General features: G+C 39.1%; 1 protein-coding gene across 7 annotated transcripts in view; it reads right to left on the reverse strand.

The window, feature by feature from the left end:
* Positions 1 to 241: 241 nt before the first annotated feature.
* The window catches only part of ripor1 (RHO family interacting cell polarization regulator 1), an 86,402-nt gene continuing 72,864 nt past the window's right edge, over positions 242 to 13,779 (reverse strand). For 5 of the 7 annotated variants that reach the window (XM_021311717.2, XM_021311718.2, XM_021311716.2 and 2 more), the window contains 6 exons: positions 11,155 to 11,304; positions 10,917 to 11,072; positions 7,523 to 7,719; positions 6,858 to 6,941; positions 4,906 to 4,996; positions 242 to 3,657 (listed from right to left, as the gene is read on the reverse strand). In XM_021311717.2, the coding sequence (XP_021167392.2) occupies positions 3,560 to 3,657; positions 4,906 to 4,996; positions 6,858 to 6,941; positions 7,523 to 7,719; positions 10,917 to 11,072; positions 11,155 to 11,304 (776 nt within the window). In that variant the 3' untranslated portion in view covers positions 242 to 3,559. Of the gene's footprint in view, positions 4,997 to 6,857; positions 6,942 to 7,522; positions 7,720 to 10,916; positions 11,073 to 11,154; positions 11,305 to 13,779 lie in introns of all 7 variants that reach the window. The other 2 variants (XM_036145293.1, XR_004932271.1) reach the window with 2 other exon arrangements.

The following is a 13,779-nucleotide window of genomic DNA, read 5'->3' on the forward strand; positions in this document are numbered from 1 at the left end:
TGAGAACCCTTCACATTTACTGACCAGAACTTTAGGGATTGTTCGAGTGGATTTTTCTGACGGAGACATTCTAACTTTACGGAAAGCACAAAAAAGCAACATGAGGAACAGGACTACACAAATTCAAAAATGTTGCTAACATTTCCAAAAGTACAATGGTAAACAAGGATGAGCAGTGTTAAATGAGCAATACTAAGAGTTAGAGGTTTGTCCTGTAACCGATGGATTTCCGTGAAACGTGTGACAGTATTTTGTGGATTTTATTGCAATAAGAATAAAAAGAGAACAAAAGTGCTGAAAACTGTTTTGCAATCTCTCTTGTTTCACTTTGTTCCCACGGCAGGGATCAAAGTGAAACTGCCTCCTTCAAAAAAAACAAAAAAACTTTAGTAATGCAACTGCAACCCTGAACAACACACAAGAACTGCATGTGTCATGTTTTCAAATAATTTGATATTGATTGATGCCTTCATGGAATCAATTCTAATGAGCGGACATGTTCAGAGCGCTCCAAAAATAGTGAATTCACACTTTTCATTCCATAAATGGCTTCACCTGACTACCCGAACCATCCCAGCAGACAAAGTGGCAAAGTGAGAGAAGTCTTTTTTTTATATAATTTATCAAAAATATCAATAATGTACTTTACAGTGCAGTGATATTGCAGAGGAAAGGCAGAGTAATACTACTAACAGATTAACAAAACAAATTGCACTTAGGATAAACAACTGAGTTGATTAGTTCCACATTTTGGCATTTGCAGTTGGCTGGTACAAAGTTAATAGTTCATCAAGATTCAATCCGTTGTGAGGTCCTATCCATTCATCAAAGACAGCCAGTTTTATAGTGTGGTACAGATAACGTATGCAAAGCAGTATAAACAGCAACTTCTCCGGAATACATGTTTGTGGTTGGCAATCCACACGTCTGTTGTGTTTTATAACAAGTAGGTGTGATACTTTTTAATAATTCAAATAAAAGCCAGCGACTGCCTCAAAAGAAAACAAGCTTGTCTTTGTAAATCACAGCCACATGTCAACGTGCAGAATGGAAAGAAAGCCCAGTTAGCAAAATAAAAGGAAGTAGAAATGATCCCTTATTCATTCCTGAGAAGGAGAAAACATTTACAAAATATGACATCATTATTTGTAACTTAGATGGAAACACCTTGCAAGAAAAAAACCCTCCCTCATAGCTGCGGTTCTTCTGATTAAATGTCAATCAGTCAGTAATAAAATAAAGCTTATGTTTATATGCTTAATCTCATAAACCCACATTAGAAACATTTCAGTAGCTTTATAACGGATTCAAACTGAAGGTAGATATATTTTGTTTCCTTTGATTTTCACACAAACTGTTAAATTTTTTTTGCAAAACACTGGTGTGGACCAGACCAGTTGAACAACTTGGGTCTCTTTGTTAGGTGACCTCTAGGATAATTATTCCTATAACAGTTAAATAACAGGAAGATATGGAGCCATATATTCAGCAGACCTGTGTGCTGGACATCCACCGGTGGTCCAAAAGAGCTCAGCTCAGAACACAAACATACATTCACAGAACAATAAACGTCACCAACATAATATTCTGTTGCCATCTCATTCAAAAAGCAGAAATAAAAGTGATATGGCACTTGTTTACAACAGCAGGGACTAATGCATTCTTTCCATTAATCTGTTTCAAATATAGTAACATTTCACATGAAGGCCCCCTGGCCAGAATCTGAGATTTTTTGAATCATTGTGAAAAGGAGGATGATTCACATAATTTTAAGCAACACACCACATGCCTCTCCGTTTATGAGAGAAAAAAAACCCAACACTTTATGCATTAAGTGTCTTTGCTGTTCAAACAGAATGTTGAATGATGTCAACCCACTTCCCATAAAAAGCCTTTCACAGGCAAGGAGCACCTAACAGCCATCAGTTTACCAGTTTAATTAAAGGTTAAGAATAAATGAGGGAATCAGAGGACCAGATTTACTCATGATGACCCAGAGTGGGGGCACGGGCTCAATAGGCTAATCTAATGGCCATTTTGGGATCTTTGAAATGACACCTTAAGAAAAAGAAAGTTAGAAGAAATGAAATGGTTATTGGTACACTGAATTTGAGCTGAATGGAGTTAAATCAGTAGAAATAAATAATCCTAAAGAGGGATGGGGGGCCTCAGTCTTAAGAAAGACAAGTTAGATGAAAAGGGCAATAAAGGCTGAGAAAGTTAAGATGGGATGGCAGTGGTGAAAAAAATGTTGCTGCATGGTTGAGGCTTGGCATGTTATCATAATATAATAACAATGTTATGAGACTTGTGGTAAAAACCTGGACTTTCTTTATTAATCCACTTCATTGTAAACGTTCTGTCTTTGGCTCCTACTGACTTCTTATCATTGGAATGTTCTATGAGCGCAATAAAAGGCAAGATTACATTTGAACTGTTTGGATTTGTGCATTTTAAGCACAGTAGCACAGTAGTCTGAAGCTGATGGGAGTTCTTCCTGTTGACCCCAATCAAAGGTCAAGAAACAGGAGCTAGGAGGTATAATTAAGGGTATTCGAGTGGAGCCCATCTCTGGCCTGTCTTTATTTGTTCCTTAATACACATTTGTCTCATGTCTGACAGCTGTCTCTGATTCCTCCACTGAGACACTAAATGTGATGCTGTAACTGGAGGTTTATAATGCATAATAACTTTGTGATGCAAAACCAGAGTATATGTAGACAGACCTCAACTTGGTATAATTTTAGAAAATGTATTAGAATGTTTTACTAGTTGTATTAATCATCTTTTCCTAAGATTAGGTCTTACAAAAATTAAGGCAACCCAACAGGCAACAGTATGAAACACATTTCACAAGAAGTGGTTTAATACCCGATGGTCAGTCTATGTTCAAACTTCCCTTGGGAATTGCTGCAACTTGGGTATAACACCAACAAACGTGGAGCAAAGCCCTGCTGGCCATTTTGTTCTGCAGCAAATATTCAATTCAGTTGCAGTTGAGGCAGGGCCTGTGAAGAAGGCAGGACCGCAGTGGCAGAGTCAGTCCTGGTCACGGTCAAGTTCTGTCTTGAGGCTTCAGTCACCTTCCAGAGAATCAATGTTCAAAGAAATCTGGAGCCTCCTGTGGCGATGGCTGTTTTCACTCAGATGTCTACCACAGGAGCAGTAACAGTATGCTGAATGGAGCCTTAACTACCGTACATCCGCACAGAATGTTTTATCAAGTAACCTGTTAAAAACAAAATGAAAACCTAAATGAAAATTCATTAAATTTAAAAACAAGTAATAAGAGTATTTTGGGAATGTTTGCTCTTTAGCAAATGCTGGAACTGTCCATTGCGATGCACCTGCCTGTTTGGATAACACACTATAAAGACTCTCCATTTAACAGTTATTATTAATTAATATCTTAGTCCATGTAGCTCATATTTGATAAAGTTCAGTGTTTGTGACAAATGAATGTAAAGCGTTGCAGACATCTTCCTAACAGTGCAGATGGTTTTCAGTGAAGATTTGTGTTTTGGCTGGGTTCCCCTTTAAAAGAAAGACACAGTATGTATTAGAAGGCAGTGCTGGCCATGCTTCCTGGAGCAAAGAGTCTTGGCAAGCTGTCCTGCGATATCTCCACATGTCTGTAGGCCATCTTTCCTTCCTCGCCTGTTTTAAACGATAGATAAAATGCAATAATGAACAACAAAGCAAATAATATATGAATTAATGAATGTGGTAACGTTTAACAGGGCTTTCTTTTTGATAAAGTTAAAAGACAGAATACAGAAAACATACACTGCGTAGCTGTGCCGAAAGATGTGGAAATGTGGACGAAGCCTGTTAAACTGAAAGATTAAACATTTAAAAAAAATTTCCTCCTTTAAAGAGAGATAAGTTGTATCGTTTACAATAATAAAAAAAAAAACTAGTCTGCTAAAGTGGAAAACTATATAAAAGCTAAGGCAGAAATAACCTGATTGAATAAGTGTGAAGATCCGACTTTGGGCTAAGATGGAATCTGGTTGAAGATGCTTCCAAGAGGCCAACAGCCTCCCTGAATGAGCGGCAGGACGTTTCAGCACATTCTGGTTCAATGTGCAATCTAGTGTATTCTTTGTGTGTCTGGCCTTGAAGAACGGTTGAAGATCAAAACACTTTTCCCCGAACTAACAAACAAGAAAACACCCAGACCCAGCTCAAATACTCGTAAACCCTGGTGGCTGATGTGTGATAGTTTTAATAGAACCAGAATGAAACGAGGCTCATTTGTCAGATTAAAAGTACTCGTTGAAAATTACAACCTTTAAGCAAGTATTAAACATACTTTTCATCAAGGCCACATTTCTGTATTAAAAAACTTATTTTTTATAGGATTGATGTAATATTCTGATCTTAAATGTCATATTTTCATTGCATGTAAGCAAAAATATCATCATGATTAGGAAACATAAGGGCTTTAAAACATCAGTCTGAGTATTTAATCTATATAATGTTTAGCTTAGTTGTTTAAGTTACCAAAACAAATGGACATTTTGATAATGTTTTCAATTATTGAATATGACTATATATGTGCCCATCTCTAAAAGGGAAGTATGGCACTCAGCAGCACATTCAGATGTTTAAACTGACAGTGAAGTAGATTTAAATACTTTTTAGAAGCTAATTATTGAATGTTCTGAAACATAAAACAGGTGAGTTCTACTGCTCTTTCCTTTTTTATTTTTTTTACATAAGCTGACTCCTTGTGGTCAGCAGCTCTGGTTTTCTTCTGGTTCATCCACAGTTCTGAAAAGCATCTTGGGGAACACCTACAGTAACATCATACAAACCCACTTTTGTCAATAACTGTACATGTAAAAAAGATATGACTGTGTTCTGCTAATCGGTTCGAAGAAATAGAAAGGCTAATATTACCCAAGACCAGCAGTGCTTGTTTGGCAGCATCTCGGACATCTTCCTTGTCAGTCTGACAAATGTACACCAGGTGTTCAATGCTTTCTTTAGCCTGGAAGAGAAAAGAGAGAGATGGCTGTAATGACACGTGGTGGTAACAGGATGAGGAGGATGAGTGGAAACTGAGGTTTAGAGCACAAGAGAAAAGCCTCTGTCACAAACACTTGAAGCCAGGACTTAGACACCTTCTGGTCATCTTTGTGGGATTTTGGAAAGACAGGAAAAGGTGTCAAAGTGACAGCACTGGAAAAGCCGACTTCTGGAAGCAGAAGCCAGCTTTAACAACCTGACTCTCGCCAGATGGATATAGTTCCTCCGAGCTCCATATGACTCCACACATCCATCTGGGATTGCTCCATTGAATATGTATTTCAGGAGGAGGGGCCTTATCAAAAATCCTTGCATATGATTGGATAAACAACTTGTCCGTCATCTTTACTGACGTGCTACTTCAACCACTCACATTGAAACTGAAACCATCGTTTCCACTAACAAAAGCCTACAAAGCTGTTCTCTGGTGTTCTTTTAAATAATTAGTATTCAGTAGATTGGACAACACTGATGAAATAGCAGCATCAAAGTTACTGTTTGCTTCCTCACAGCGAGCCGCCATTGTTGTCTGGATCCAAACAATCGCTTCTGTGATACATCCCATCTACAAAAATCCTGGGGATCCTGATTCTATGTGGTATTGAAATCCCTCCCAGTGGCCGCAATCCAGATGGATGTGTGGAGCGGTATGGAGCTTGCCGGAACCACATCCATTTGGCGAGAATCAGGATAAGCTTTAAGGCTTGAAGATGGGATGTAGTCATGAGAGATGGTCTATGAGACTAACTGGCCATGGGGCTTGAGGCAAAAACAAACACGGCTTGGTGCAGTACGGTGTGAGATTGGACAGGTTGCCCTGAAGCGCACTAAGCCAGGACAGATCACTGGACTCATGGTAGTCAGCCATGTTCAGGGACCAGAAGCTTCTCATGTGGGTTATTTTAATAAAAATAACAGAGGTCTATTCTTTGATGAAAATCATGTCTGATAGATTAACTTCACATCAGAATGGTAGATGTCTGAAAGTGTCATGATTTGTGTTTTGTTTTTATGTTTTGGACTGCTCATGTTTCCACTCCATCGATCTCAGTCACTTCCAGCCATCACTAACCTTAATTTGTCCCACTTGCTGCTGCCACTAATCAGACTCACCCAGATCACCCGTCACTCTCTCTATATGTACCTGCCTCATTCAAGCTCCCAGCGCCAGAACCGCCAATCTAGAGTCCTTCCATATTGAGTCTGTATTTATTCTCCTTTTCAAGCAAGTTGAGATCCAAGTTGACCTAGCTAAGTTAACATGATAGATACTAATACCCCCTGCATATATGTCTTGATTTTCCACCTTAGACAACATTCCAGTATCACTTTCCTATGCATTTGATACTAAAGCATAGACATTCTGATCAGTGCCTAAGCCAAGCTGTCATTGATAACTTGTGGAAATCTGTGTATTCAAAACCATTCATCCCTATACACGTATGTTAGAAAAAGTGAAAGATCAAATGCAATAGATACTTTTATAACCTCAGAGTGCTGGAGCATATTTTGATATTAGGTTTGGCTGAAGATCGGCTGGATAATAGAACCCTGAAGTGAGAGTGTGACTCTAACTCCCCTGCAAACCTAAACGGCTCAGTGGATGATCAACAAGACAAAATAGAAAAAGCTCAGAGTTCTGTTTTGTTTGAATTATTGAGATGTGAGAGAGCCAGATTCTACAATATATGCACACAGGCACTAGTAATGTAGCCCCTTTTTTTTGTTTAAATGTGCCTCCTGTTAGTCATGTACAGAGGCAGTGGCTTCAATAAAAAGTCTTACTGTTAGGCTTCTACACAGCAGGGTCACTATGTTTGTACCTTGAGACATGCCAGCGCTTTGCATCCACACACTCTGGAGTCTATGTCTTTGTCTTCCAGCAGCTCCAAAAAGTGCACCAAAGCCTGAGGACAGAAAGCACAAGAGTGATTACTCTTTGATACACTGAGTTCAGGTGGATGGTGGCATCTGCAGAATGTATCAACTTCAGAGATGAACTGATGAGAATTTTGTGGATGATTTCCAATTTCTGTAAAATTTTGACTTGTCGATTACAGTTTTCCTCTATTCTGATTTTTCTTTAGATGCCACAGTATATTATGAGAATATGTAAAAACTAGACATTAAGTATTGACTATTATTTTAAAAACAAACACAAACTTAGTGGATTTCACATTTTTATGTATTTTGCATCATAGGTCAATCTTAGCATGATTAGCTTGGCTAGCTTAGCTAAAACACATTCTCTGATGAGGAGAAACTCAAATCTCTGAGAACTAACTCTGAGAAAAGGGTGCCAGTATCCTTAAACCTAGGATGTTCCCCAGCAGACAGATGTTTGAAATCTCAAAAGGACAAAACAGATCCTCTTTGCTGTCATCCTTTTAGCCTTTGTGGTAGCAGCTTAAAGTTTCCTTCTCGCTTTGGATTTAAACAATACAATGTGTTGACATATCACAGAAAATACCATCCATCCATCCATCACCTGCTCTCTCAGTTTAGGCTGAGCAGCCAGGCCTCTCAGTACAGAGCTGGCAGATGTTGACACTTTGCCCCGGGGATCTTTCAATAATCTGGCAACAGCATGAAGTTCCTCTCTCCTTAGGCTCCGCGCAGGAGGCTGTCGCAAAGTGTTCATGATCACATCCATGTCTGTGGACCTGAGGTTCTGCACCAGGATCACTGTGGAAAGTATTATTCATCATCAGTTTCATTTTGAAGTTTTATTCTCACAGAACTCACAGTGCTTAATAAAGTTACTGGGACCTCTGAACTTTATACAGAACAAACACTAATCTCAGAAAACAGCAGGCAAATTTCTCATTTTATCAGTTTTAGGTTATCCCAAAAGCTATGCTGAAATGAGCAGCTGTCATCTCAATTTACAGTAAAAATAATTAACTTGCCTCAAGTCAAGGCAAATTACTTCTTACTATACATCCTATACTATACATAAAGGAACAATTGCAAAGAAGTAAAACCTTTATCAGAAGCTGTTTTTGTGTAGCTTTCTTTTGCTCTTTCCTGTTCTCTGGACTCCTATGGAAGGTTAAAACCTGGATTTTAAAGTCACATTTAGACTACAACTTGAATAATGAAACAATGATTGCACAGCCACATTACTGCAGTCTTGTTAAACAAGTAATGCACAGATTGTGTGTAAAAAAAACCCTGAAACTTTGAGCTGCTTCCATTTGTTTTACAGAACAATGACACAGCTCCCTAACATAAGTGCTTTGGTTACACAGTCGTTTGAAAATGTGGGAGTACAAGCGTACCCATCACCATAACAATTACTTGGAACCACAGAAGCAGTTATGTCTACCTCAATGCTGCCAGAATTAATTTTTTTCGGTTCATATTTTAGTCACAAGCGATCATCAGGCACTGCAGCAGGTTCCAGGCAGGCACGGCTTGACATGTGTGCCATTTGTTAGCTCTCCACACTACTGCTGTCAGAAAAGACCCCATTACACATGTGCTTCCAACACAAATGTTCAAATAACAATAGCTAATACATTTTTTTTATCATCAGACAGAAAATGAACAACAAAGGTTAACTATGCTTTACCCATAAATCAAAAGAAAAAAGATAAAACCAATAAAAAGTATTTTTAGCTAGAAAAAAGTTGGGACTACTACCTGGTGTTTCCACCTTTGATTGATACTTCTCATAGCCGTGTAGCGGTCTCTGAGTGCGGGCTGAGGAAGACTTGCCATTTCGTATTTCACAGCCAGTTATAGGCCTTTTACTCATCATGTACGCCTGCTGTTAAACACCTGGGTGTAATGTTACCTGAGAATAAACCTGGGGGTGTCCTACATTACTCCTCACCAGAAAATTTTTATATTTAAAAAAATATAATTTATAAATTATATGGAGCCGTGCAATGAGCAGGAAGGCAAGGCAAGGCAAATTTATTTATATAGCACAATTCAGTACAGAGACAATGCAAAGTGCTTTACATGATTAAAATATAGGAAAATAAAACAGAATAAAAGCAAGTAGGGATAGAATGTCGAAACAAAAAAGAACATTAAAAACAATAGAACAGTTTAACTAGAACAGTCAAAGGCAATTTTAAACAAATGTGTTTTTAATCTTGATTTTAAAAAACTCAGGCTTTCCACACTTTTACAGTTTTCTGGAAGTTTGTTCCAGATAAGTGGAGCATAGGAACTAAATGCTGCTTCTCCGTGTTTGGTTCGTTTTCTAGGTATGCAGAGTAGGCTAGAGCCAGAAGACCTTAGTGGTCTGGAGGGTTGACACATTGATAACATGTCTGTAATGTATTTAGGTGCTAAGCCATTTAGGGATTTATAGACTAACAAAGGTATTTTAAAGTCTATTCTCTGAGATACAGGGAGCCAGTGTAATGACTTTAGAACTGGGGTGATGTGCTCTACTTTCTTAGTCTTAGTGAGGACGCGGGCAGCAGCGTTCTGGATCAGCTGCAGCTGTCTGATCCACTTTTTAGGCAGACCTGTAAAAACACTGTTGCAGTACTAAATATAAACGCATGGATTAGTCTTTCCAGATCCTTCTGAGACATTAGTCCTTTAATCCTGGAAATGTTCCTCAGGTGATAGAAAGCCGACCTTGTAATTGTCTTTAGATGCTTGTAGAGGTTCAGGTCTGAGTCCATCATTACACCCAGATTTCGGGCCTGATCAGTGGTTCCTAGCTGAAGCGACTGAAGCTGTGAGGTAACTTTTGATCTCTCCTCTATTTGTCCAAAGATTATTGCTTCAGTTTTGTTTTTATTCAATTGAAGAAAGTTTATACACATCCAGGCATTGATTTCTTCTAGGCATTTACTCAGTGCCTGAACTGGTTCATAGTCACCTGGTGACATGGTGATGTAGAGCTGTGTGTCATCTGCATAGTTATGGTAGCTGATGTTGTTGTTCCTTATGATCTGAGCTAGAGGGAGCATGTAGATATTGAAGAGGAGGGGACCCAGGATGGACCCTTGGGGAACCCCACATGTGATATTTGTCATCTTTGATGTAAAGTTACCCACTGATACAAAAAAGTCCCTGTTCTTTAAGTAGGATTTAAACCAGTTGAGAGCTGTACCAGAGAGGCCGACCCAGGAAGGAGTAAGCAGGCTTGAACAGAAGGGTCTTAGGTCTGGATTTGAACTGAGGAAGAGGATCAATGTCGCTGACATTCTTCTGGTAGGAGAGAGTTCCAGAGTTGGGTCAAAGCGGGAGAGAGTTCTGCTCCCCATGGTGTTGAGGTGAACAGAGGGAACAGTGAGGTGGATAAAGGAGGAGGATCCGAGGAGATGATGACATGAAGAAGATAGGTTAAGTAAGGGATTGAGGTTGTGGATGATCTTTAATGTAAATAGAAGGGTTTTGAATTCAGTTCTGAAACTGACCGGGAGCCAATAGAGCTGCTGTAGAACTGGGCTGTTGAGGTGAAATGAAGAAGTTCTGGTGGTATGAGCAGCTATGCTCTGGACCATTTGGAGCTTCTAATGAATTTTTTTTGGGGTGGACAGAGACAATTAAAGCGCCGTAGACGATAAGATGCAGATCGGATAATTATATTAATGCGAGAGGTGAAAGATGGGGAGTTTTCAAGGATATCAAATATCAGTATGTTAGAAAAACACTGCCTGTTGTAGGGTTTTTTCCATGACCGAAACTACTTGTCGAATGAACTGTTTCCTACTTTCCTAGACTTATGCCTTCTTTCTCTTTTTTACATTTCCTTTGACATATTTCTCAATTTTGGACATAAAACTGAAAATTTTGAAGGACTTCTAATTTTGACTCTTAGACTACAGCTGCGTTAAATATTCTTCATATCATTGTAATTTCCTAGTATGAGTTTCTTTGTGTATGTATGTGTGTGTGTGTGTGTGTACCCTCTTCTGCCAAGTCAGAGATGTGCATCTCAATGTCACTGATGCCGTTTGACTCCAAGTAACTCCACAGCTGAAACACTGTCACAATTTGTCTGTCTGTGTTGCCTCGCCGGGGTAACTTCTGATCTAAAATCCGCTCAACCAGGCACACGAATACTAAGAAAACAAAAGAACAAGTCTTAGCACAGCATATATACAGAGACACCGTATTGACCTCTCGACATGCAATTTGTTGTACCTGCATCTGCCCTCTCATGAAGCATTCTGGAGTATGATGTAGACAGTACGGAGAGAAAGTTCTCAACGGAGACACAGTATACAGTGCCGTGCTCTGCACACTGCTCCCAGAGAGACAAGGCACCAAAGCAATGGGACAGCTCTGGTATCACTGTAACAGAGGAAGCAGGACAGGAACAGGTGAGTCAGCCAGCTTCATACACTGCAAAAAGGGAACTAAAAATAAGTAAAAATTTTCTTGAAATTAGTGTATTTTTGCTTAATTTGAGCAGGTAGGTAAGACTATTTGCCAATAGAATGAGATTTTTGCACTTAAAACAGGAACAATTCATCTCTAAAATAACATAATTAGACATCATGCACTTGAAATAAGACGATGGAGATGAATTTTTCCTATTTTAAGTGCAAAAATCTTATTCCATTGGCAAATAGTCTTATTTACCTGCTTAAATCAAGGAAATTTACAATGATTTCAAGAAAATTTCACTTACTTTTAGTTCTGTTTTTGCAGTGTATAATAGGTTAGCATTAAGAATCCTGATCAGAATAAATACATTTAGCATTCAGAGGTCAAAAATCTAAAAACGAGCAAAGGCATGGGATGAGGTGATCTAAAGAGCACATTTTACTTTACGGCTAAAATGGCAACATATTTGCAGCAAATCAATAGTTTAAAATTAAATTTAATAAAAACAAGTGTCCCCTAGGTGCTGTAGAAGTTTAATAATTTCATTGTTTGGGATGGGAGTGTGTTGCCTAAAAATAACTAAATATTATGACAGTTTCCCCTGTCTCCAAAACTAGTAGGCCGAAAAAGCTGACTTTTGGGCCTGGTGCTGTCCAGTTCTTCATACCTGAGAGTCTTTGTTGGATGCCATTGTGATGTTCACAGGACTTTGTTCAGGGAGATTATTGTGGCCTGCTCTAAGATCTATTAGCCACTGTGCATCGTTTTTACATCATGCTTCTTTCTCCCATATCCCTTTCCAGTATTGCTCAGTCTCTTGCCTTGGTGGGTTGGCTCATGTGTTATTACCCTGCCACTGGGAGTACACTTTAGCTGGTTCAGTGGAGAACAGACTATTTATTCGGCTGGCTTCTATCTCCTTTGTGTACCTCTTCAGTCACAACCAAGGCTTGGAAGTCTTTGTTTGGCAGTTGGGCCTCAGGTATGAGTATCTGTTTGTATCTCTCAGGGATTCCCTTTCTGGATGCACCCTTCTGGAGTTCTGACAATTGGCTTACTTACTTGCAGTGTTGCCTTGATTTTGGTTTCCAATCTTCTCTTCCATGGTGGACGATGTCCATTATGACCACTCTTAACGATACCCTTGCCAAGCATCTCGAGGATCACTAGTGATGTACTGTATATCAGCTCATTGGTCTCTGTGATGGTCACAGTAAGGATTGTACTTTGCGCTGTATTCACATTATCTATGAGATCCGGTGGAGGCACTTCACTCAGCTTCACAAGTCGATGTTGGGGTTGACAGGCTCCTTATTTAGCCATGATCTTATCTCTAAGGTCAGACATTCTCACATTCAGTTGTTCTTGCATCATTGGGGCCTGGTACCCGATCCCTGGAGGGTTGACGTTAACTCCCCTTTCTTCCCCCTTAATCTAGTTATGAAATAATCTCAAGGATCTCCAATTGTGAAAGCAGCCACCATTTGTGGATGTTAGAACACTGAGTTACTAGCTGTTTTGCTGTCAGTCTAGACTGTATCGAAGTATCCATGTTTCCCACAGGCTTTTAATGTAACCCCATTGTATGTATGTATGTATGTATGTATGTATACAGGCCAGCTGACAGCTTTGCTAGGGCCCGGGACAACGCAGTCTTTTTGGGCCCCCCCTCTACACCTGCCGCCACCACACACACACACACACACACACACACACACACACACACACACACACACACACACACACACACACACACACACACACACACACACACACACACACACACACACACACTTGACCTTTCGGGTTTTGTGAATTGTATTTTAATTATTACAATGAAATAATAATTATAATAATGTTATGTTCATAGTGTTTTTTTTTCCTAATCTACCTCTTATATCTTTCAATCCTTATGTAATTTTGTCTGTCTTGTGTGCACCTGCCTGTTGCTTTAATCCTATAAATTCCCCCGTTGTGGGATAAATAAATCATTAGCTAATGTTACCTTATCTCAAATAACACTTTTTAATAGGATATATGTACTGGGTTCTTTCAATGTCTTAATTACATTTTCTCTGTGGACTCCATTAACATATGATAGATAATATCTACTTTGAAAGTTAACATAAACTGCTGCTGAAGATGACCACTCTGATCTACCTGGATGTTCTCTGGAGGACTCAAACGCCTCAGTCAGTGACGTCAGTCTGTGGGTCTGGTCTGTCGGGGCAACGAAAGTATGGCAAGCCGTTTTAACATAAATTCGGTTTTACCGCCCTTACATTCGAGATATCTCAAATTGTTTTATGACTAGACGTTTTAGCAATTTAAGATATCTCTAATTGTATTTTGACTAGTCAAAATACCTATTCCAGATATCTCTAATTACATTCTGACTAGTCGAAATGACATCAGATTTTCCATTGAGTTGTATGGAAA

Source organism: Fundulus heteroclitus, chromosome 2 (genome assembly GCF_011125445.2).
Source record: "Fundulus heteroclitus isolate FHET01 chromosome 2, MU-UCD_Fhet_4.1, whole genome shotgun sequence".
Classification (NCBI taxonomy): domain Eukaryota; kingdom Metazoa; phylum Chordata; class Actinopteri; order Cyprinodontiformes; family Fundulidae; genus Fundulus; species Fundulus heteroclitus.